Here is a 27,275-nt window from a genome sequence, read left to right as displayed (position 1 = left end):
AAAAGAACATGATGGCAAAAATGAATAATATGGTAATTGTTTCAGACTCAGCATTTAGGGGGGCCACAAGGGGGTCCAAGCTTGTTGTCACAGGGGCACTGCTCTTTCACTGCTCTTTAATAAACTTTACGTATCGGCCTCAAAGCCTTCATCAGAGCTTTTGTGATTTAAAAAAAAGTACCACCCTTATTTAGACCCTTATTTAGACATAGCCCCACCCACATCCGTTCCAAGCATCGAATGGGGTTGGAATCGAGGGAAAACATGTAAGTGCTACCAAATATAACAATGTGCATTTCATAAATATTCTAATACAATATGTACATTCGAGGATTTTTGTATTAGTTTTTTAGCACTATTGCTCAATCACAGTAATATACCAAGCAAGGAAATTAGGGTTAAGAATGGCTACCACAATGAGGTGTTTGTTGTACTTTGAATTTGAAAAACAAACGTCACAACATGTCGAAGAACAGCCACACCCAAACTGCTGTACTCCTTTATGCAACGCCACATACTCACATTGTTCAGTGTGTTTGCTTGCTGTAGAGAGCTGCGGAAGAAGCACAGAATACATTTGCAGAAGATTGCCTTTATGTGGTAAGTGTCAGCATATTTTTGTTTAAACATTCCACACATTTCATGGTCAACTCTCAGTTGATCAGTGTGGGCTCATTTAAAGGAAATACATGCAATAGGTTTTTTAAAGACACTGCTTTGAAATGCCTGAAATGGCTTAGGACTGCTTTCAGTGTAAGGAAACAAATCAGTACTTTTGACGAGACTTGCAACTTTATGTGATTTGATTATAAAAATATATTTTTGATTTAAACAAGTGTCAGCATTAACATAAATTATCTTAAATTAGGTTAGCTAGTGTTAAGTTGTGTCAATTCAAATCTGGTATTAGGAACAAAAGAGGTCAATACACGTCTTCTAAATAGACTAGTATTTTAATTAATGCAAAACCTTCGTATATACGGGTCCACTGAAATACCACGCAGGGCACTCGGAGAACTAATCCATTGTTACAGGTTCTTCTTCAAATACTCTGACAGAGATATTTCCCACTCCCTGGTGGCCAATCAGAGTAGAGACTGAGCGTGGTTTAGACTTACTCAGCCCCTTGGCGCTCCCTTGTTGCACACTGTTGCCAGGCATACGTTTTTATCATAACAACCTGTGGAGTCAGCACCCAAAAGACTGTACGTACCTACGTCCAAGGACAGTTCACAGACAACAAAGAGGCAGTGTTCGTATCTGTAAGAAATACAAGTCTTATCTGTCCTACCCCCTAACGTTCCTTACATGAATCACAGCCTGTTATGTGAAACAATTTATATCAGTACAGTACAAACCTATGCTTATCATTAATGCATTCCTTCTAAGCTATTCATCACATACAGATCCAATTATGAGAAAATAGAACCCCACAATCCCCCTTTTCACACCCACTGGGTGTGAACCCAAAATAAGAAAACCCAAAATAAGAAATTTCAGGGAAATTTGGATTCCCGCTTTTGACACCCTCTAGGGTGTCACTCATTAAAATACAATACAAACAAAAAGAATCACACTTTTATTAATAGACAATAATGATAATAAAAAGGCCTTCAGTCCTTCCATCTACACCTAACTTGTACTGAGTTGGCTACCAGCCAGCCAGGAATCATTTACCTTCACATAAGGAAAGACAAACATTCACAATGGTTAACTTGATTAATAAAGCATAAACACAGGATTAATAGAACACAAAACACAAGATTATTAAAACATAAAACACAAACAGGGAAGTAAATTTTGGCCCCCTTTAGACACCCTCTAGAGTGTCACTCCACCAAGCCTGGTAGGTCATATCCTTCATTCCTTAGGTTGGAGTCCGGGATTGGGCCGTATCTCACCATCTGTTGGGAAACCACCTTCTCCATCTCCTTTTCTCACCAACCCTCAGACACAGGGAATAAGACAACATCCACAAAGAACAAGTATACCCATAGAAGCTATAACTTCACCCAGAATAGTTACAACAATAGTTTTCCATTTACCAAATATGTTATCAAACCAACCGTTTATGGAGCTATCAATACCAGAGTTCTCAGCCAGTTCGTTCGTCAGCGTGGTGAGTCCCTGAAGCGCTTTGGTCACGGACCCGTCCGGTGCTGTGTTGTTTGAGGATGAAAGTACAGCACATATATCCAAACAGAACACAAACCCCGTCCCGCTCAGCCAAAAGCATATCTAAAGCTATTCTATTCTGCCATGTCATTAAGCTAGTTGCCGCTGTCTGCTCAGCTAATCCCTTTATTGCATCACGAGTGTGGTTTATAAATCTTTGCTGGTTATAGTAAATATAATTAATCCAATCTGCGTTTTTATTAATTGTTGACCACCAGAAAATACTTGATTCAAACCCAGCTGCGATCTGATTCCTAGCTTTGAATTCTTCTGGAACCCCTCGAGGTACTCCTATCCCATCAATATATATCCTTTCTTCAAAGGATCCCGGGAGGAGGTCCCACTTTCTACGTGACAACTCACCAGTCTCTGACACGTTTGATTGTTTGCGTATGTAGGTGAGTTCACTATCTGTTATCACCACACAACCATCAGATGTCAGCACGGGCCTGGTTTTGGTTCCTAAAATCCTCTGGCTGCAACAAAGAGGAGAGATTAGTCATGGTCTCTTTAGTTGTGACATTCTCTGGGTGGGAGCAGGAGCTAAGATGCCCTACCCTGTATCCTATCTTTACTAGTCCTAGAAAAACAATAAGAATCCCCTGTGACTTCAAACGGAGGCAACCTAGGTCGGGATTACTTTGTTATCGGGGGATACAGATAGTGCAAGTTACCATAAGACTCCTTCACCACATTCCCAGGTGGCTTGAACAATTTAATAATGGAGGATAAACCTGACAGAGAGTCAAAGCCTGTCAAGGGGAACAGAGTAGTTGTTAACCTTGGTTTGGCTGTCCCACAGGCATAACAGTCCTCTTTAGACACCTCTGTAGCTCAACTGGTAGAGCACGGCGCTTGTAACGCCAAGGTAGTGGGTTCGATCCCCGGGACCACCCATACACAAAAATGTATGCACGCATGACTGTAAGTCGCTTTGGAAAAAAGCGTCTGCTAAATGGCATATTATTATTATTATTATTATTATAGTTCTTGCCGTATACTGAATCCATTCCAACCACAGGTCAAGATTTCTACACCCCGTCTCCACCTGTACTACTTCCTTCAGGTCTATAGTTTGCACTATCTTCACCACAGCCCCGGTCTCACTACCTCCCTCAGAGAGGTTTACTCTATAGGGTGCCCCAGTTGAAGAGGATATCTCACTTGTTCAGGTCTGTAACCTGTTTTAGCGTATTTCAGACTTTCAGACAGTACCTACCCTTATATGGGTCGCACTGCCATTTCTGGTAATTCCCTACTTTCACAATACTACACCTGTCCTTAAACTGTGTATGGAGATTGACATATCCCCCCCCCCCCGCTTGGTATGAGTAACTACATAGTCCCAGGATGTACATGGTGACATACATATGGTGATGTCCTTCCCTAAAGTCCCTAGTACTTCCCCTTTCCCTACGTCTAGCTGTCTCCTATGCCTTCGTAGACTGTGCTCAGGTATTTTTTATCAACTTGTGTTAGGTTTACTACTACTTCTGGCTGATCAGGAGGGTTTGAGTGTGTTAGGAATATGGCCCCTACAATCAGACAGCTACCTACCGTCGGGAGACCTGTGAATCCCCACCCTCGTCCTGAGAACATGTCAGACGCCAGAGGCCAACCCATTGCTTTACCTTCTATCGAACTCACACAGGGATGATCAGACAGGGTAAGGGAATCTTTGTTAAGGAGCCAACCCCCGAGCCCTAGTGGTGATCGGTTCTTTCTCCTAACTCTGTGTTTGTTCGTCAGGTGTAACTGGGTTTACCTTTTTGCAGTGTGTGACATGCACCCAGGTGGATCTAATAGGACTTGGTAGGGCCCTTCCCAACGGGCCTGCTTCCAGATTTTCTTCTTTTAGGGACTGGATCCACACCCATTCTCCTGGTTAGATAGAGTGGGTCACCTTCTCCTTTAGTTCACCTGTGGGGCACAAAACCTCTGACATACGGGTGCTGTTAATAAACTATCTTCGCACATACACGTTCAGCTCTCAATTTCTATTCTTGTTGGGTTTTTTTTTAAGTATTTTGTCCTCTCCTTCGTATATATTAATTATTTAATCTTACCAACCCCCTTTTGACACATGACTTGCCCATGTGTCAATATTACCACCTACCTAAACAATCACTTAGGTAATATTGGTAATTCATTATCCAATTGCCATCCCTCCACTCTCTCTTCTGTTATTTTATGGTTTAAATTTTTTACATTTACATTTTAGTCATTTAGCAGACGCTCTTATCCAGAGCGACTTACAGTTAGTGAGTGCATTCATATTTTTATTTATTTTTATTTTTTCATACTGGCCCCCCGTGGGAATTCGAACCCACAACCCTGGCGTTGCAAACGCCATGCTCTACCAACTGAGCTACATCCCTGCTGGCCATTCCCTCCCCTACTCTGGACGACGCTGGGCCAATTGTGCGCCGCCCCATGGGTCTCCCGGTCACGGCCAGCTACGACAGAGCCTGGATTCGAACCAGGATCTCTAGTGGCACAGCTAGCACTGCGATGCAGTGCCTTAGACCACTGCGCCACTCGGGAGAGTCATATATTATTACCAAATTATAATCTTCTTCACACTTTTTCATACATGTTAGTTATCCCAAGTGTTCATTAAGTCCTCATGACATTCATTCTCATAAGAAATCATATATACCCCAAACTCAGCCAAAACCTAAAAAACTCCATAAAAGTCACTGTGTGTGCTCCTCTAAGACCTATCACCCTAGACCTGCTGAAAACCCCAAAATTGAAACAACAAGGCTTTATAAACATCATACTAGGTGTGTTGTTTTTTTGTTTGAAAAACCCAATTTGAAAAACAACAACCACAAATAGCCAGGCCTCACTTAATTTGGTAGCTCACTTTTATGACCTAAATACTGCCTAACTGAGATGAGCTAATCTCTTTCTCCTGGTTATAATCTAAAGATGGTAGTACACACAAAACATGATACAGATATCCCCAGTCTTAACCCATCAATAATTGTTTGTATCAATCTAATTCCTCATAACTAATCCATAAAACCACTCAAAATTCATTGAGTATACAGTGATTATTATTTGATTACCCTAACTCTGCTACATGTGATCTCATCTCAAATGATCCATTATCAATTATTTATTCAACCCCCTAGGAAAATCTGTCTCCCCTTCTATTGTTCCTGTCCCCCCTGTAAATGTCATATTTCAGTTTTTAGCCAATACAATCACGGTTACATCAAATGTTCCCTCAGTTAATGGTATTTTCTCCCTAATATAACTTCCCTAAATTAGATTTAATCCCCTGCCTTTCCTCTACTATCCTTCTATCATTACTGGATCAATGATAATAACTGTAATAACTATTCATAATAATTGTAATAACTATTTCACATTAAATTGTGCCTTTTTTCTGATAATGTTACAATTGTAGCCTATTCCATCACTTTAGTTTAAAATATAAGTTTGTTTATGTAACAAATCCAGAATCCACCACAGGCTGGCGCTATTCCCCCAGCACAACAGCCAATGCCACTTGCATCCCCGTAACCAAAATAAATTATCGTTCTAAAATGTACCAACTATTTATATTTTCCCGCTAACCGATTTCAGTTCGCTATTCAATTTCTTTAACTGTTCTCTCTGATTAGTTCCCAATTAATAAAACAAATACTTGCTATTGTTGATAAGCATACATGTAATGATGTTCCTAACATTTGAACTCTCTCTCACCCCTCCCCTTGCTCCTTCGGGGAAAGCGCATGGGGACCTTATAACATATTTTCATAGCTTAAGTAGAAGTACTCTAGAAAGGTCTATCTAATTCAACCTTTCACATTTCTCAATCCACATAGTAATCTAGGTATATAGCCCCAATGCGAAAGCTTTACTCACTGTCCCTACCTGTTTTCGAACCAGGAACCCTCTACATACATCGCCAGTCACTCCACACCATCTGCGATTCTCTCAAAGTAAATACTTTCATGTCGCATAACCAGCCACGTCATCACTCCCCATCTAGCCAGCCCTCTCATCTCAAACACCCTAGTAGGAAAAATAAAACACACTCTCTAACAGCGTTCTGCATTTACCTCTATCATCGGGTTTAAAAACTAACGTAACAACATTAACCATCCTCTATTGCTGTAGTAAAGTCTTGTTTGGTTCAGTTTATTTATTACGGAGTGTCCATAATACTATAATAATACATAGTCAAATTCCCCTCATACATACAGATTTCCCCTTATGCCATTGAAATGCCAAATAAACCATAAAAGTTCAATCGAGCCCCCTATTTACTCTCCACTATTTATACATGACTTCCATAACCACATTAGTTATGGTCCGATTACCCATTAAACCTTATCACATAATCAAACAACGCCACAACCTTAAACTCATATGGGGCGGCAGGCAGCTTAGTGACCAATAGTGCCGCGCCAACAACCGAGAGGTCGCCGGTTCCAATCCCCGAGCCGACCAGGCGAAAAATCTGCCGATGTGCCCTCGAGCAAGTCACCCAACCCCAATTGCTCCCATAAGTCGCTCTGGACAAGAGCGTCTGCCAAATTACCAAAAATGCAAATGTAAATATTCTCTACTTCTCACCCATGATGTACGTCTACGTTCGGGTGAGCAAGTTCATACATATATATCGTCAGAAACCCACAGGCACCTCTCAAATAATCGCCCCGTGGTCCCAGCCAACTCCCAGTCTTTCCTGGCTCCAAAAGCCACACCTTCGCTGTCTCCAGCCCCTCCCCTCGCAACTCTCTCTTTCCGTGTCCAGTGGGAGTAGACTCTTTTGAGGAGCTAGTGTTTCCAATATTCTGCCGTTATTTAAGGTACTTTAGTCTATTTATTTAAATCAAATCATTCCCACCTAATTAGTTAAAGTTGGTGCATATTTATATTTCAACGATAAACCGAATTATTTCCGTCTAATTATTTAACCAGTATTTTGCAGGGTCAAATATCAAACGTTAAATTAAAGAATAAACCATATTGCTTCAACTTAATTATTTAAAACCAGTATCATGCTATTTCAAACACCAACGTTACAGTTCAGTTATATCAGTTCAAACGTTTCAGTTTAGTCATACTAGTTATTCATTATCTTTACCTTTATGTTCCCAATTGTTATTAACAGGTTATACGGTTTAAGCAACCACAAACCCAACAGTTATTCACAAATTATACAGTTTAGACAGCCACAGACGTCTTTGATTCCCAATTAGTTTTCTATCAAGGTATACAGGTTTATTAATTTTAGTAACCCGTATTCACTCTTTTATTTCGTCTGGGATCATTCGCACTCTCATGCATACAACACCCTATACTTTAAAGTGCCCCTATGATCCTAGCCGTATCTAGCCTTCTGATACGTGTCAATAGCGCAACACTATTAAGCCAATAATTCCCTACGACTCCAGTTCTCACCACTTGTGATCCTAGCCTGGAGTCGACTAAAATGTAAGTGCCCCTATGATCCTAGCCGTATCTAGCCTTCTGATACGTGTCAATAGCGCAACACTATTAAGCCAATAATTCCCTACGACTCCAGTTCTCACCACTTGTGATCCTAGCCTGGAGTCGACTAAAATTTAAGTGCCCCTATGATCCTAGCCGTATCTAGCCTTCTGATACGTGTCAATAGCGCAACACTTTTAAGCCAATAATTCCCTGTACCCCCAGTTCCCACCCCTGGTGGTCCTAGCCTGGAGATTTCAGTATTTTTCCCCGATCCTAGCCGTACCTAGCCTTCTGGTACGTGCCGGTGAAACAATACTCTATGGTACCAAGGTTTAACATCACATTCACCACAGGTTTACATGTCACAATATGGTGCTTATCTACTCATAATAGTTTCATAATTTAGTTCACTTACATCAAACAGGTGTTTCACAAAATTAATTTGGATAAAGCCAATGTGCAGAACTTCAGTTATATAACAATAGGTGTCTGCTTACCTGTTGTTAGTAGTCCGGACTCTTTGTGAAACACACCGTCCAATGACAGAGATGTCCAAATGGGCCGGACAATACCCAGCGAAGTCCCTTCTACCAGATCACAGTCGGTGGTCACCAATTGTTAAGTTGCGTCAATTCAAATCTGGTATTAGGAACAAAAGAGGTCAATACACGTCTTCTAAATAGACTAGTATTTTAATTAATGCAAAACCTTCAATGGTAAATATGATGTTCGTATATACGGGTCCACTGAAATACCACGCAGGGCACTCTGAGAACTAATCCATTGTTACAGGTTCTTCTTCAAATACTCTGAAGGAGATATTTCCCACTCCCTGCTGGCCAATCAGAGTAGAGACTGAGCGTGATTTAGACTTACTCAGCCTATCCGTTGGCGCACCGGCTGGTCCCAGCCCCTTGGCGCTCCCTTGTTGCACACTGTTGCCAGGCATACGTTTTTATCATAACAACCTGTGGAGTCAGCACCCAAAAGACTGTACGTACCTACGTCCAAGGACGGTTCACAGACAACAGAGGCAGTGTTCGTATCTGTAAGAAATACAAGTCTTATCTGTCCTACCCCCTAACGTTCCTTACATGAATCACAGCCTGTTATGTGAAACAATTTATATCAGTATAGTACAAACCTATGCTTATCATTAATGCATTCCTTCTAAGCTATTCATCACATACAGATCAAATTATGAGAAAATAGAACCCCACACTAGGGTTAAATTGGATTCAGATTTTGATTAATATCTTGTAAGGTGATAATTGAATGCTAACATTACTGCAAATGAGATAAGGAAAAGTGTCGAAGAACAGCCACACCCAAACTGCTGTACTCCTTTATGCAACGCCACATACTCACATTGTTCAGTGTGTTTGCTTGCACATAATATATATTTGCTGAACATTGCCTTTATGTGGTAAGTATCAGCATATTTTTGTTTAAACGTTTCACACATTTCACGATCAATTTTCAATTGATCAGTGTGGGCTCATTTAAAGGAAATACATAATTTTGCAGTAATTTCAATTTCCTCATACAATAGGTTTTTGAAAGAAACGGATTAGAAATGCCTGAAATTGCTTAGGACTGCTTTCAGCGTAAGGAAACAAATCAGTCATTTTGATTTGCAACTTTATGTGATGTGAGTATAACAATATATATTTTTGTTTTATATAAGTAGCAGATGAATAAAATAATTTTTAATTAGGGTTAAGCTTGGGCTAAATCGAATCAGATTTTGATTAATATCTTATAATGTGATAATTAAATGCAAACATTCCTACAAATGAGATAAGGAAAATGAGTAATGAAAGAGATTTGCAATTTTGGGTGCATTCGTAAATTCAATCTAGAGTATCAGAGCGTGCTCAGAGTGCGCTCTGGGCGTTTGTAAATTTAGAGCGTTGTCAGATTGTCTATTCGTAAATTCAGAGCATTTCGCTCTCTGACCGTTGGAGTAGGGTTGATCCGAGCGTTCTGACCTCACAATGGCAGTCAAGCACACAAGCTAACTGGCTAAAGTTGGCTAGCTACTTACAGACATACAGTAAATAAGAGAATGCTGCACTCTAAACCTTTCACTCGCTCAGAGCTGGTAGAGCTGCTAGGGTGTTTTCATGTTATCAAGAGGGTTCGTGACTGTAACTGTGTTACTGGCAACAATTAAATCTGTTTTTTAGCAGAAGTTTACTTACACCTGTCATAACAAACGAGTTTAGGGCGTTTGTAAATTTAATTATTCTGCGCTCTGAAATTCGAGTAGATTGCCAGGGTGAATTTCTGAAAGCACCCTTTATGGAACTTGACTATAAATTTTTTGTTGCAGAATTAATGAATTCTAACCTGAATTAGGTTTTAGCTTGGGTAAAATTGGATTCAGAATTTGATTCATATCTTGTTTTATTATAATTCAATGATACAGTTATTGCAAATGAGATATGGAAAAGTGATTTAATGTTTTACAGACATTACAAAACATTACAAAACCTCCACTCTACTGGTGCGTTGGTAAAACATACAATGTAATTTTTTTCATGGCCAAATCACCAGTGGATTTCAGTTGTTTTGGCAATTACATTTTTTTAAATTGCACAGTTGCCCTTATCACTGCCAAAGATCTTTTCCTAAATTATTGTTTTTTTCCAGGCCCATAGACTACTTAAAATACTGAACTTTCCCTTTAAAGTGGAACTGACAGTGTTTTAACTACTTGGCAGATTGTCACGCCCTGGCTCTGGGGACACTGTTATGTTGAGCCAGGGTGTGTAATTCTATGTTTGTATTTCTATGTTGGCCTGAGTGACTCCCAATCAGAGGCAACGAGTGTGCTGGTTGTCTCTGATTGGGAGCCATATTTAACTGTCTGTCTTTCACTTTGTGTTTGTGGTTTCTTGTTCTTATTTGGTTTGTGTTCAAACCGTAGACATCACGTTTTTCGTCTGTTGTTTTGATCGTGTGATCAGTATAATAATAAATATAATGTTCGCATTCAACGCTGCGCCTTGGTCTCTCCCTGACGATCGTGACACAGATATTAAACAAACATACAATGCATGATTCATATAATTCACCAATATACAGTGGGGGAAAAAAGTATTTAGTCAGCCACCAATTGTGCAAGTTCTCCCACTTAAAAAGATGAGAGAGGCCTGTAATTTTCATCATAGGTTCAAGTCAACTAGGATAGACAAAATGAGGAAAAAAATTCCAGAAAATCACATTGTAGGATTTTTTATGAATTGATTTGCAAATTATGGTGGAAAATAAGTATTTGGTCAATAACAAAAGTTTCTCAATACTTTGTTATATACCCTTTGTTGGCAATGACACAGGTCAAACGTTTTCTGTAAGTCTTCACAAGGTTGTCACACACTGTTGCTGGTATTTTGGCCCATTCCTCCATGCAGATCTCCTCTAGAGCAGTTATGTTTTGGGGCTGTCGCTGGGCAACACAGACTTTCAACTCCCTCCAAGATTTTCTATGGGGTTGAGATCTGGAGACTGGCTAGGCCACTCAAGGACCTTGAAATGCTTCGTACGAAGCCACTCCTTCGTTGCCCGGGCGGTGTGTTTGGGATCATTGTCATGCTGAAAGACCCAGCCACGTTTCATCTTCAATGCCCTTGCTGACGGAAGGAGGTTTTCACTCAAAATCTCACGATACATGGCCCCATTCATTCTTTCCTTTACACGGATCAGTCGTCCTGGTCCCTTTGCAGAAAAACAGCCCCAAAGCATGATGTTTCCACCCCCATGCTTCACAGTAGGTATGGTGTTCTTTGGATGCAACTCAGCATTCTTTGTCCTCCAAACACGACGAGTTGAGTTTTTACCAAAAAGTTCTATTTTGGTTTCATATGACATTCTCCCAATCCTCTTCTGGATCATCCAAATGCACTCTAGCAAACTTCAGACGGGCCTGGACATGTACTGGCTTAAGCAGGGGGACACGTCTTGCACTGCAGGATTTGAGTCCCTGGCGGCGTAGTGTGTTACTGATGGTAGGCTTTGTTACTTTGGTCCCAGCTCTCTGCAGGTCATTCACTAGGTCCCCCCGTGTGGTTCTGGGATTTTTGCTCACCGTTCTTGTGATCATTTTGACCCCACGGGGTGAGATCTTGCGTGGAGCCCCAGATTGAGGGAGATTATCAGTGGTCTTGTATGTCTTCCATTTCCTAATAATTGCTCCCACAGTTGATTTCTTCAAACCAAGCTGCTTACCTATGGCAGATTCAGTCTTCCCAGCCTGGTGCAGGTCTACAATTTTGTTTCTGGTGTCCTTTGACAGCTCTTTGGTCTTCGCCATAGTGGAGTTTGGAGTGTGACTGTTTGAGGTTGTGAACAGGTGTCTTTTATACTGATAACAAGTTCAAACAGGTGCCATTAATACAGGTAACAAGTGGAGGACAGAGGAGCCTCTTAAAGAAGAAGTTACAGGTCTGTGAGAGCCAGAAATCTTGCTTGTTTGTAGGTGACCAAATACTTATTTTCCACCATAATTTGCAAATAAATTCATTAAAAATCCTACAATATGATTTTCTGGATTTTTTTTCCTCAATTTGTCTGTCATAGTTGACGTGTACCTATGATGAAAATTACAGGCCTCTCTCATCTTTTTAAGTGGGAGAACTTGCACAATTGGTGGCTGACTAAATACTTTTTTTCCCCACTGTATTTCTTGGTAGTCCAACACATATTGCTTTCAGGTTGTAAATCACAGCTGGCCTGGTACATTGTTTGCTGCCTCCATTCGGGATGCACTGTTTCAGTTTCAATGACTCAATATTTTGGACAAAAATGGACAAATGTATCTAAGGCTGGTAATGTCAATATAATCAAACCGGAATAACTGAATCACTGGACATAAACACCGGATCGCAACTAGCTAGCCGCAACCGAATGGATGTTGCTGTTTGGCTAATCACCACTGCCCCCGAAGCAAGCACCAGTTAGCCTTGAGCTAGCCTCGAGGCAAGCCCATATACCGGCTATCTATCTCTCTGTCTACTGGACGGGAGTAGCCAGCTAACTAGCTACTTGCTATTAGCCACCGTTAGCAGTTTTTCACCATTGTCCGTGGCCTGCACTACCTACCAGCCAGCTCTAGCCTGGACTTTTATCAGCCAGTCTGCACAGCGCGTTATCGACCGAGAACATATCGTTTTTTCTGCCGGAATCACTGAATCACTGGACCTTTAACACCGGATCATCGCAACTAGCTAGCTGCAACCAAATGGACGTTGTTGTTGGCTAATCTGCCTTGAGCTAGCCGCGAGCCAGGCCCATCTCCCGGCTATCTACCTCTCTGTCAACCGGACGGGACCTCCTAGTGTTGACACGGAGCCCCGGCGATCCAACACGACTGGTCTGCCGACAAAATCGTCTGATGTGGTTACAACAGGCTTCCCATTACGACGTCGACCACGAAGATCCATCTGCTATCCCCGGCCCGCTAGCACACGCTAGCCGTGGCCTCTTGCTCGCCAGTGCTATAGCAGCCCCCAAACTACCTCAGAACTCTCCTATTGCTGTTCACCGGACCTTATGATAACTCAGCTATACAGCTGATGCCTGCTGGACTGTTCCTTTATACGGTACCGCATCCTGTTTATGTTTAGCCTCAGCCCAAACTTTGTCGCCATTACCAGCTGTTGTCTTAGCTCTCTCGAATAACACCTGTGATTGCTTTATGCCTCTCTCCCATGTCAATATGCCTTACTTATTGCTGTTTCGGTTATTTCTTATTGTACTATTTCACTGTAGATCCCCTAGCCCAGCTCAACCTGCCATAGATAGCTCCTTTGTCCCACCCCCCATACACGCGGAGACCGACTCAATCGGTGCCTCCAGTGATGCTCTCTCTTTCATCGTTACCCAATGCTTAGGTTTACCTCCACTGTACTCATATCCTTCCATATCCTTTTCTGTAAATAATGCCCTGAATCTATTCTACAACGCCCGGAAACCTGCCCCTTTTTTTCTCTGTACCCAATGCACTAGAAGACCAGTACTTAAAGCCTTTAGCCGTATCCTTATTCTACTCCTCCTCTGTTCCTCTGGTGATATAGAGGTTAACCCAGGCCCTGTAGCCCACAGTATCACTCCTACTTCCCAGGCGTTATCATTTGTTGACTTCTGTAACCGTAAAAGCCTTGGTTTCTTGCACGTTAACATCCGAAGCCTCCTCCCTAAGTTTGAGTTATTCACTTCGTTAGCACACTCTGCCAACCCTGATGTTCTAGCAGTGTCTGAATCCTGGCTCAGGAAGGCCACCAAAAATGCAGAAATGTCCATCCCCAACTACAACATTTTCCGTCTCGATAGAATTGCCAAAGGGGGTGGGGTTGCAATCTACTGTAGAGATTGTACTATCCAGGTCTGTGCCCAAACAGTTCCACCTTTCCAGAAATGTCTCTCACTTTTGCCGCTTGCTATAGACTCCCCTCAGCTCCGAGCTGTGCCCTGGACACCATATGTGAACTGATTGCCCCCTATCTATCCTCAGAGTTCGTACTGCTTGGTGACCTAAACTGGGATATGCTTAACACCCCGGCCAACCTACAATCTAAACTAGATGCCCTCAATCTCTCACAAATTATCAACAAACCTACCAGGTACAACCCTAAATCTGTAAACATGGGCACCCTCATAGATATCATCCTGACAAATTGACCCTCTAAATACACCTCCGCTGTCTTCAACCAGGATCTCAGCGATCACTGCCTTATTGCCTGCGTCCGTAATGGGTCCGCGGTCAAACGACCACCCCTCATCACTGTCAAACGCTTCCTAAAACACTTTAGCAAGCAGGCCTTTCTAATTGACCTGGCCCGGGTATCCTGGATGGATATTGACCTCATTCCGTCAGTAGAGGATGCCTGGTTGTTCTTTAAAAGTGCTTACCTCTCAATCTTAAATAAGCATGCCCTATTCAAAAAATTCAGAACTAAGAACAGATATAGCCCCTGGTTCTTCTCAGACTTGACTGCTCTTGACCAGCACAAAAACATCCTGTGGCGTACTGCATTAGCATCGAACAGCCCTGGCGATATGCAACTTTTCAGGGAATTCAGGAACCAATATACACAATCAGTTAGGAAAGCAAAAGCTAGCTTTTTCAAACAGAAATGTGCATCCTGTAGCACTAACTCCAAAAAGTTTTGGGACACTGTAAAGTCCATGGAAAATAAGAGCACCCCCTCCCAGCTGCCCACTGCACTGAGGCTAGGAAACACAGTCACCACCGATAAATCTACAATAATCGAGAATTTCAACAAGCATTTTGCTACGGCTGGCCATGCTTTCCAACTGGCTACCACTACCCCAAACGCCAGCTCTACACCATCCGCTGCAACTTGCCCATGCCCCCCCCCCCCCCCCCCCCCCCCCCCGCTTCTCCCTCACACAAATTCAGACAGCTGATGTTCTAAAAGAGCTGAAAAATCTGGACCCTACTAATCAGCTGGGCTAGACAATCTGGACCCTTTCTTTCTAAAATTAGCCGCCGAAATTGTCGCAACCCCTATTACTAGCCTGTTCAACCTCTCTTTTGTAACGTCTGAGATCCCCAGAGATTGGAAAGCTGCCGCGGTCATCCCCCTCTTCAAAGGGGGTGACACTCTAGATCCCAACTGTTACAGACCTATATCCATCCTGCCCTGCCTTTCGAAAGTATTTGAAAGCCAAGTTAACAAACAGATCACCGACCATTTCGAATCCCACCGTACCTTCTCCGCTATGCAATCCGGTTTCCGAGCTGGTCATGGGTGCACCTCAGCCACGCTCAAGGTCCTAAACAATATTATAACCGCGATCGATAAAAGACAGTACTGCGCAGCCGTCTTCATCGACCTGGCCAAGGCTTTCGACTCTGTCAACCACCACATTCTTATTGGCAGACTAAATAGCCTTGGTTTCTCTAATGACTGCCTCGCCTGGTTCACCAACTACTTCTCAGATAGAGTTCAATGTGTCAAATCGGAGGGCCTGTTGTCTGGACCTCTGGCCGTCTCTATGGGGGTGCCACAGGGTTCAATTCTCGGGCCGACTTTATTCTCTGTGTATATCAATGATGTCGCTCTTGCTGCTGGTGACGCTCGGATCCACCTCTATGCGGATGGCACCATTTTGTATACATCTGGCCCTTCATTGGACAATGTGTTAACAAACCTCCAAACGAGCTTCAACGCCATTCAACACTCCTTCCGTAGCTTCCAACTGCTCTTAAACACTAGTAAAACTAAATGCATGCTCTTCAACCGAACGCTGCTTGCACCCGCCCACCCCACTAGAATCACTACTCTCGGCGGGTCTGACCTAGGGTATGTGGACAACTACAAATACCTAGGTGTCTGGTTAGACTGTAAACTCTCCTTCCAGACTCACATTAACCATCTCCAATCAAAAGTTAGATCTAGAATCGGACTCCTATTTCGCAACAAAGCCTCCTTCACTCATGCTACGAAACATGCCCTCGTAAAACTGACTATCCTACCGATCCTTGACTTCGGCGATGTCATTTACAAAATAGCCTCCAACACTCTACTCAGAAAATTGGATGTAATCTATCACAGTGCCATCCGTTTTGTCACCAAAGCCCCATATACTACCCACCATTGTGACCTGTACGCTCTTGTTGCCTGGCCCTCACTACATATTCGTCACCAAACCCACTGGCTCCAGGTCATCTATAAATCACTGCTAGGCAAATCCCTGTCTTATCTTAGCTCAATGGTCACCATAGCAACACCCACCCGTAGTCTGCGCTCCAGCAGGTATATCTCACTGGTCATCCCCAAAGCCAAAATCTCCTTTGGCCGCCATTCCTTCCAGTTCTCTGCTGCCAATGACTGGAACGAACTGCAAAAATCTCTGAAGCTGGAGACTCTTATCTCCCTCACTATCTTTAAGCGTCAATTGTCAGAGCAGCTTACCGATCACTGCACCTGTACACAGCCATTCTGAAATTAGCCCACTCAACTACCTCATCCCCATATTGTTATTTATTTTGCTAATTTGCACCCCAGTATCTCTATTTGCACATCATCTTCTGCACATCTATCATTCCAGTGTTAATACGAAATTGTAACTATTTTGCACTATGGCTTATTCATTGCCTTACCTCCATAACTTACTACATTCGCACACTCTGTATATATATATTTTCTGTTGTATTTTTGACTTTATGTTTTGTTTACCCCATATAAATAATTGGTCATTTAGCAGACGCTCTTATCCAGAGCGACTTACAGGAGCAATTAGGGTTAAGTGCCTTGCTCAAGGGCACATCGACAGATTTTTCACCTAGTCGGTTCGGGGATTAGAACCAGCGACCTTTCGGTTACTGGCACAACGCTCTTAACCACTAAGCTACCTGCCGTAACTCTGTGTTGTTGTTTTTAATCGCACTGCTTTGCTTTATCTTGGCCAGGTCTCAGTTGTAAATGAGAACTTGTTCTCAACTGGCTTACCACTGGTAAAGGTGAAATAAAATAAAAAATAAAAAAACCCAGCAAGGGCAATGATCACAAGTCAGTCATAACGTGGCTAACAGGCTAGCTTATCTATTTATTTAGCTATTTATTTAGCAAGATAAAAATGCAGTCTAATTTTAGCTAGCTAACTAGCTAGCTGCTTGGAGGATGTCATGTCATTAGGTGAGTGGCCAACTTTTTACCCCCATTTTCAGTGGCTACAGCTATAGATGCATGTGTTATTTGGTTAGCTAGGAAGAAATGTGAATCACTTTGCTAGTTAGCTATGCTGAACTTGAACGACTGTTATCCACAGTTAGCATATCTCTTAGTTGTCAATCAAACGTATTTGGCATCGATCAAATTGGAGAGCAGGTAAGTTCCCATTCAGTTGTCAAAACGTGGGTTGGGACAATCATGCATTGGCAGGCAAGCTGCAGAAGGGCAAGCAGGCAATTTTGATGGCCAACTACAAGTGGAAAAGGTTTGAGGGTTTACCTACTGTTCCATCGTTAGATATTTGCTCATCTCACTCTGGCTAACATTAGTTGTTGATCTTGTTGTTGTTGATGTGCATAGGCAATTGAGGGCGAGAGCCTACCAGTTCATGGTTGTTGGACTGTAAAGTTCCCAAATGTAATAGGACTCCCGTTTATTTGCAGAAATCCATTCAGGTGTATGTTGTGGCTTGTGGCTTTCTAACGATCTAAAGTTGTGCTGTTGCTACTGCATGTAAACACACAGTCCAGTTCAAAGTTCAGTGTCTATAAATTGTCCAAACACAATGCTGCTATCCCACTATATTGCCATAGAATTTACTCCACCTCATTCCCAAACATTCTATGAAAGTATGAAAATGTGAAAATGACAATTTCTAAGTGCTTGCTTGTCAGAAAATGTAAAAATAATATCTGTTATTCTTCCTGGGGGTGTAAATGACCATATTTTAACAAGGTTTCATGTTGCTAAAACGCGGTCAGTTCCACTTTAAAAACAATTCTATATTTTAGCTTAGCAGACCCCTCCAACCAAAGCATGGATTGCTTTCATACCTTGTCCATAAACTGCTTACAGGGTAAGGAAACCAATATGTGATTTTGTAATTTAGGTGAACTATACCTTTAACATTGAGGGTACAGCACCAGCAGGAAACAGCACCATCTAGTGGTCAGAACCTTGGAATATCAGGATGTAGGATAAGACATAAACCTAACAACTTCAATAACTAATTTCTCTGAAAAGGGGACTTTTTCTGAGAATACATAACAGTGGTTCCCAGGAAATGGTTCTCCCTAGTGGAGATGATTATTGTGTATCTCTAGCTGAGACCTTCTGGGCAGAGATTTGTGATGTAGTGTGCCCTCTGCAGGTTGGCCCAAGATCCCTAGGCTAGTTAATTGATTCCGTAACAACACTGTGAATTTGTATTTGTCCTGTGAATTTGAATTTGTACAAATATTTATGTGTTCTTCAAATGGGGGGACTAGATACAGGATAAACCCATCTTCTATTCGTTTTTACTTAAAGGGTAAGTTCAGTATTTTACAATTTAATTTTGGATGGTTCCACACCCTGAAAGTAGTCTATGGTGCTGGAAAAAAAACAGTAATTTAGCTAAAAAAATAATTGGAAGTGATAAGAGCAACTGAAATCAACTCGATATTTGGTTTGACATTACTTAAAGGTGATTTGGCCATAAAGAATAGCATGTTTCATCAATGCACCAGTAGAGTGGAGGTTGCTTCTATAGTACAACCGTTTTGTAATGTCTGTAAAACATGTATCACTTCCTTCTCTCATTTGCGATAACTTTAGCATTGAATTATCATCTTACAAGACATTAATCAAAATCTGATTTCAATTTTACCTAAGCAAACCCTGATTCAAGCTAACTTAATTCATGCTGCCACTTAAAAATAAACATGTTTATACTCACATTACAAAAAGGGTGCATAATATCAGGATGGGACATACAGTTGAAGTCGGAAGTTACAGACACCTTAGCCAAATACATTTAAACTTTTAAAAAAGTTTCACAATTCCTGACATTTAATCATAGTAGAATTTCCCTGTCTTAGGTCAGTTAGGATCACCACCTTATTTTAAGAATGTGAAATGTCAGAATAACAGTAGAGAGAATGATTTATTTCAGCTTTTATTTCTTTCATCACATTCCCAGTGGGTCAGACGTTTACATACACTCAATTAGTATTTGGTACCATTGCCTTTAAATTGTTTAACTTGGGTCAAACGTTTCGGGTAGCCTTCCACAAGCTTCCCACAATATGTTGGGTGAATTTTGGCCCATTCCTCCTGACAGAGCTGGTTTAACGGAGTCAGGTTTGTAGGCCTCCTTGCTCGCACACGCTTTTTCAGTTCTGCCCACAAAGGTTCTATAGGATTGAGGTCAGGGCTTTGTGATGGCCACTCCAATACCTTGACTTTGTTGTCCTTAAGCCATTTTGCCACAACTTTGGAAGTATGCTTGGGGTCGTTGTCCATTTGGAAGACCCATTTGCGACCAAGCTTTAACTTCCTGACTGATGTCTTGAGATGTTGCTTCAATATATCCACATAGTTTTCCTTCCCCATGATGCCATCTGTTTTGTGAAGTGCATCAATCCTTCTTGTAGCAAAGAACCCCCACATCATGATGCTGCCACCCCTGTGCTTCACGGTTGGGATGGTGTTCTTCGGCTTGCAAGGAACCCCCTTTTTCCTCCAAACATAACGATGGTCATTATGGCCAAACAGTTCTATTTTTGTTTCATCAGATCAGAGGACATTTCTCCAAAAAGTACGATCTTTGTCCCCATGTGCAGTTGCAAACCGTAGTCTGGCTTTTTTATGGCGGTTTTGGAGCAGTGGCTTCTTCTTTGCTAAGCGGCCTTTCAGGTTATGTCGATATAGGACTTGTTTTACTGTGGATATAGATCATTTTGTACCTGTTTCCTCCAGCATCTTCACAAGGTCCTTTGCTGTTGTTCTGGGATTGATTTGCACTTTTCGCACCAAAGTACATTCATCTCTAGGAGACAGAACGTGTCTCCTTCCTGAGCGGTATGACGGCTGCGTGGTCCCATGGTGTTTATACTTGCGTACTATTGGTTGTACAGATGAACGTGGTACCTTCAGGCATTTGGAAATCGCTCCCAAGGATGAACCAGACGTGGAGGTCTACACATTTCTTTCTGAGGTCTTAGCTGATTTCTTTTGATTTTCCCATGATGTCAACCAAAGAGGCACTGAGTTTGAAGGTAGGCCTTGAAATACATCCACAGGTACACCTCCAATTGACTCAAATGATGTCAATTAGCCTATCAGAAGCTTCTAAAGCCATGACATAATTTTCTGGAATTTTCCAATCTGTTTAAAGGCACAGTCAACTTAGTGTATGTAAACTTCTGACCCACTGGAATTGTGATACAGTGAATTATAAGTGAAACATTTCTGTCTGTAAACAATTGTTGGAAAAATTACTTGTGTCATGCACAATGTAGATGTCCTAACCGACTTGCCAAAACTATAGTTTGTTAACAAGAAATTTGTGGAGTGGTTGAAAAACGAATTTTAATGACTCCAACCTAAGTGTATGTAAACTTCCGACTTCAACTGTACACCTAACAAATTGAATGACACATTTTTCTGGACATGGGAAAAAACGCATCACCAAATTCACTGGGAATACAATACATACTCAGTGCTGCAGCTACAACATACAACTCACATGAGCCTCTCTGAACCAATTAACATTGGTGTCATAGTGTCCTGAGTGGCGCAGTGGTCTAAGGCACTGCATCGCAGTGCTAACTGTGCCACTAGAGATCCTGGTTCGTATCCAGACTCTGTCGCAGCCGGTCGCACAATTGGCCCAGCGTCGTCCAGGGTAGGGGAGGGAATGGCCGGCAGGGATATAGCTCAGTTGATAGAGCATGGCGTTTGCAACGCCAGGGTTGTGGGTTCGATTCCCACGGGGGGCCAGTATAAAAAATAATAATATATATGTATTCACTAACTGTAAGTCGCTCTGGATAAGAGCGTCTGCTAAATGACTAAAAAATGTAAAAAAATGTAAAACATTATAGCTGGGGCTGTTATGAAACTAGGTCATGTAGTAGCGCTTACATCCACTGGATGGCAGTATAATACACACCATTGGAAGAGCTGAAAGCAGCCAAACAGTGCCTTGCAAAAGTATTCAGCCTCCTTGGTGTTTTTCCTATTTTGTAATTTAAATGCATTTGTATTTGGATTTCATGTAATGGACATACACAAAATAGTCCAAATTGGTGAAGTGAAATGAAAAAAATAACTGCAAAGCTCCACAGTGGAGATTGGAGTATCTGTCCATAGGACCACTTTAAGCCGTACACTCCACAGAGCTGGGCTTTACGGAAGAGTGGCCAGAAAAAAGCCATTGCTTGAAGAAAAAAATTAGCAAACACGTTTGATGTTCGCCAAAAGGCATGTGGGAGACTCGCCTAACATATGGAAGAAGGTACTCTGGTCAGATGAGACTAAAATTGAGCTTTTTGGCCATCAAGGGAAACGCTATGTCTGGCGCGAACCCAACACATCTCATCACCCCGAGAACACCACCCCCACAGTGAAGCATGGTGGTGGCAGCATCATGCTGTGGGGATGTGTTTCATCGGCAGGGACTGGGAAACTGGTCAGAATCGAAGGAATGATGGATGGCGCTAAATACAGGGATATTCTACCTTTCAGTAGGACAATGAGCCTAAGCATACTGCTAAAGCAACACTAGAGTGGTTTAAGGGGAAACATTTAAATATCTTGGAATGGTCTAGTCAAAGCCCAGACCTCAATCCAATTGAGAATCTGTTGTATGACTTAAAGATTGCTGTACACCAACGGAACCCATCCAACATAAAGGAGCTGGAGCAGTTTTGCCTTGAATAATGGGCAAAAATCCCAGTGGCTAGATGTGCCAATTTTATAGAGACTTGCAGCTGTAATTGCTGCAACAGGTGGCTCTACAAAGTATTGACTTTGGTGGTGGTGGTGGGGGGGTTGAATAGTTACGCACGCTCAAGTTTTGTTTTGTGTTGTCTTATTTCTTGTTTGTTTCACAATAAAAAATTGTGTGCATCTTCAAAGTCACCTTTTGGCATGTTGTGTAAATCAAATTATACAAACCCCCAAAAAATCAATTTTAATTCCAGGTTGTAAGGCAACAAAATAGGACAAATGCCAAGGGGGGTGAATACTTTCACAAGCCACTGTATATGTCAGACTTACATGCCAGACACATTTTTGTTTTAATCGATACAAATAAAACGTATTCTTTTGGCGACTTACTACCCGATTTCGGGGACTAGGATTTTTGTCAGCTCAAGAGGTCATATTAACAACCCATCGTAGTTGTTGCATATTTATATTTCCCCTCTTTCTAAATTTCTAATGGAGATGTTAATCTCTGTCACATGAAACCACTTGCATTAGGTGCGTCGTTTAGAGCAGTGTTTTCTGCTAAATGCATTTTGGCAAATGGTTAAAAATGATGTGTTACATTGTCTGCTTCATTACAGTAGCTGCATGTTCATTAATATGAGATGCTATTGGCATATGTTTTTTAACCTCTTAATTAAACATGCCGGTTCCTTGTACCCATGCATAGTATTTTCAATGCTCACATAATTGTACTTTTTGGAATGAATTTAGTGTCGGTTAGTCGGCAGCAAAATTGACCGAAATTAGCATCCCTAATGAGAATTAAAAGACAAAACAATATGAAAATCGGAAGTAAAAGACAAATGAAAAGTGCATGTGCTGGAGAGGTAAAAAAAAAATGAAGGGTCTTGAAAGGCGCCTCACCTTTCAAATATTTATAGCAATCATGTTTTAATTTATTTATTAAAATGTAGATAAGGGGAAAAAACCCGATATAATTGCATTCAGAGAAACAGTTTACTCATCTGAGAATAAATATGTCTTGATTACAAAATGGTTCACAAGAACAAGAGCACTTGATTTTATCTTGAAAATGAAGCTTAAATACTGAATGGCATGTGCATTTGTTGTTTTAATAAATCATCATGTTTTTCTTTATAGTTGCACTTGCACCTTTTGGAATAAAGGTAATGTGATATAGCCTACCACAAATATCTAAACTGTGCTATTTTTCTCTCCCTTTATAGTAAATTCTCATGGCATCATTTGATTTTGTCAGAGACATATTAACTGAGTGGAACCACAGTGACTTGATTCAGAGGTTTGAAGGTGAATACATTTATATTATACATTGTATAATACCTTGTGTAATAATACAATTACTGATTGATTGATTTGATTAAAATAATGTACACTACCGTTCAAAAGTTTGGGGTCACTTCTTGGCAATTTCTCGCATGGAATAGCCTTCGTTTCTCAGAACAAGAATAGACTGACGAGTTTCAGAAGAAAGTTATTTGTTTCTGGCCATTTTGAGCCTGTAATCGAACCCACAATTGCTGATGCTCCAGATACTCAACTAGTCTCAAGAAGGCCAGTTTTATTGCTTCTTTAATCAGCACAACAGTTTTCAGCTGTGCTAACATAATTGCAAAATGGTTTTCTAATGATCAATTAGCCTTTTAAAATGATAAACTTGGATTAGAAAACACAACGTGCCATTGGAACACAGGACTGATGGTTGCTGATAATGGGTCTCTATACACCTCTGTAGATATTCCATTAAAAATCAGCCGTTTCCAGCTACAATAGCCATTTACAACATTAACAATGTCTACACTGTATTTCTGATCAATTTGATGTTATTTTAATTGACAAACAAATTGCTTTTCTTTCGAAAACAAGGACATTTCTAAGTGACCCCAAACTTTTGAACGGTAGTGTATGTATTATTGTACATTGTTTTATTATACGTTCACGTAAAGATATTATCACCTCAATTGAAAACATGTTTGTGTTAATTTGATCCAGTCACTTATTTTATGATATTGAGATGCCTAAAATGTATATTTCCTGAATTTCAGATGAAGAAATTGATGAAGAAAGTTTCCTTTCCCTTAAGGAGAATGACTTCATCAACTTGATTCCAAAACTAGGACCAAGGTCTAAATTTAGAAAAAAACACAAAAAATTTCTGAAGGTACTTTACAAACTTGGTGTACAATAACTACTGTTACACAGAGTGACTGGGTATGGTCTGTATTTATCCGTACTACATCAGTAGTGCAGAATAAACTGTTTGCATTAAGTTCTAAGCTGTGACATTGTACTTTAACATGTCCACTGCACTGGCATATTTTTTTCAGCTTACAAATGTCTTAGCATATTACAGGACATTTTGTGTTACTCATGTATGATCTTAAAGGGAAATTTCACCCTGGGGGAATCTGGGCTTGTTTTCATCATGTCTGAGGCATTCCTAGGTCAGTGAGATGTGTGTCACACATAATTGTCCAGGAGGAAGGCAGGTACACCGTGGGGGGGTGGGGGGGGGGTCTGAAAATAACTGTAGTCCTGCTTTGTGGCATTTTGCGAAGGCTCTATGTGATACTGATCGCATTATACATTTCTGTGCGTGTCTATATGGTTGTCCTTGTTTGATAGAGCCATTGAATGTCTTTCAGTGATGTTCCTATTAGGGGATTCCTTGCTGAATATACGAGCTGGCACATTTTTCCAGTCTCTGAAAGACTACAAATCGTGTGGGGCAGTGCTTCGTGCTCTGGCCCCGTCCCTCCGCCAAGGCAGGACACTAAAGGTGTCAACATGCTTCAGTTCGGCTGGCAGCTAGCCGAAGTCGGCTAGGTGAACCGAACGTGTGTGAACCGAACGTGTGTGCTCGCATACTCCCTTACAAGACCTTTGCTTAAAAAAAGAAGAAAAAAAAGCAGCAATAGTACTGTTTGTCCATTTTGAGACAAGGTAGCCATTCCTCAAAATAGTCCAAATTAATCCAAGATAACTCAAGAAATCTGTCTTTAATTTTGACGTTTTTGACGAGGTGACCTTATTTGCTCAATTTTACATCTAACTAAGATGTTTGGTGCTCTATTTCTCAATGACAACAAAGATTTTATTGAAGAATCCCTACAGTTGACCAATCTCGGACAAAGGTGCATAGACTTCGGCTCCCGAACTTCGGCTGGACTCAAGAAAAAAATGTATGTGCCCGAACAGCTGAAACAACTCTTACCGAAGTCCAAACTAACAAAAACTTCACAAAATGTCATCATAATATATGCACAAACTCTTCCACACTGTTTTGGCTGGGAAGCATGCCGACGCCTTAACAACACAATCCTTTTGGCAAAACTGAAAGAACTGACCAGACCACAATGGCTTCAATTGATTCCTCTCATCAACATGAATTCGACAAAGGAGCATTTATTTTACTACATGGTGACGTTCAACCATACATGTTTCAACTGGAATATAGCGAAGAGGATTCGAAACAAACGGTTGGATTTAGCTAGAAACTCAGCTAAAGCCGATGCCAGCACCAAGAGGGCAGATTTCAAATACGATGGCTAGCTAAGTAAGTTATTTTTCCTACAAGCCACCTTGCTAACTTTAGTTTATCTACTGAAAACCATATTATGTATTGCTGGCTAACATACTACTGTGTTACAGTGGGGGGGAAATCTAATTATTTTTCTGTTTGCTAACTTAGATAGCTAGGTATGTAGCTAAGTTAGCTTGTCTAGCTAGCTAAGTTAGCTAAACAACTACAGGTAACTAGCCATATCGATTACTAATAATAAAAGAGGTTTTACAATCTGAGATCTATTATATTTCAATTGTAAAACCTCTTCTCTTTTTAGTTGTAGATATGGGTATTAAACAGCAAGCTATAACGTTACAACCAGCCACCTAAAGCTTGGTTTATCAGCAAATGTTAGCACATGACTGGAGTTAGCTAGCTAGATAGCCTGGCTCCTGCTAACTTGTTATTTTGCAACAGGCCTCGCTTTTGTAACTTTTTAGCGAACATGTGTAACATCAGCGACTGTAAATAGTTTTACTTGCTAGCTATGTAACATAATTGACGAGGCTTGATATTGGTTATGATTATGACCTTGGATCTTAAAATGCATCTTAAAATCTCAAACTATAGGCATGATGCAAGATAGGATTCCAAACAGAGGTAAATAACAATTATTGGCTATCCAGCAAGCTAGCTAGCTAAGTTTACTAGCTAAAAGTGAGGAGAAACAATAATACAGCAATTTAAATCTCTGAAACTGATTAGCTTGTTTGTACGGTCTGGTCACTGTGCAAATGTTGAGGGCTATGCCATATTTCTTTCTATTAGGCTACATTGTTGTAAATGTAATCTCTGGGCCTGCACATCTATGCATGTTCAACTAGTCTACCCTAATGTTGTTATGCTGGCACAGTTCAACTGTCGTTCAAACTGTGCAACGGAGTATAATTTATTATCTTATTTTGTCTTACAGACAAGACCATGTGGTGCCTGGGCTTCTTCCTGGAGTGGATTCTTGGATAGAAACAGAATTCCTTTGGCTGCATGTGTCATTGTAGCAGAACTGTAACCTGTGAACTGTATCCCTCTTCATCGATTGGACATTATTCTGGATTTCAAGTAGAAGATGACTCGAGGAGCTGAATGGCAGTTTGATCATGACGACACTCCTCCCACAGCTGTACAAGTGTTCCCTGAACTTATTTTATGCTTTGATTGTTACACCAGATAATGTAATTTAACCAAATATTTTTGGTATCCATTACTGGGAGTTACAGGATACAGTAGGTAATTAATTTTTGACCAACCTTAGCTTGGTGATGCTGTCTTCGTCCTCGATTCGTGGAAACAGGAGTCTCTTAAAATGTCTATGTCCAGTTGCATGGTGTCAGTTTGAATTTATAAATGTTCAGTTATTAAATTATATACTTGTTTTTTTGCTCCTTGCAGTAAACCAACAATGTGTACGCCGCCATCTTGTCTATTTCAAGTCTTCTCTCATTGATCGAGACAGGTGTCTGTCATCATGACATGCAGAACTTTGGGGTGGACACTCACCTGTTTCAATCAATGAGAGAAGAGTTGAAATAGATAAGATGGCGGCGTACACTGTTGGATTACTTCATGGAGCAAAAAAGTTTTTATTTTAAAACTGAGCATTTTCTAAATTCAAACGGACCCCCTGCAACTGGAGACTGACATTT

The 27,275-nt window shown here is 41.1% G+C and overlaps 1 protein-coding gene across 1 annotated transcript in view; it reads left to right on the top strand.

The window, feature by feature from the left end:
- Positions 1 to 520: 520 nt before the first annotated feature.
- LOC311103434 (nuclear GTPase SLIP-GC-like) overlaps positions 521 to 27,275 on the top strand; it is a 64,987-nt gene continuing 38,232 nt past the window's right edge. The window contains exons 1-3 of the mRNA XM_084145000.1: positions 521 to 600; positions 23,276 to 23,357; positions 24,113 to 24,228. Of these exons, the coding sequence (XP_084001126.1) occupies positions 23,285 to 23,357; positions 24,113 to 24,228 (189 nt within the window). The 5' untranslated portion in view covers positions 521 to 600; positions 23,276 to 23,284. The remainder of the gene's footprint in view (positions 601 to 23,275; positions 23,358 to 24,112; positions 24,229 to 27,275) is intronic.

Source organism: Coregonus lavaretus (assembly GCF_964263955.1).
Source record: "Coregonus lavaretus genome assembly, chromosome: 28".
Taxonomy (NCBI): domain Eukaryota; kingdom Metazoa; phylum Chordata; class Actinopteri; order Salmoniformes; family Salmonidae; genus Coregonus; species Coregonus lavaretus.
This window is presented reverse-complemented; position numbering and strand designations above follow the sequence as displayed.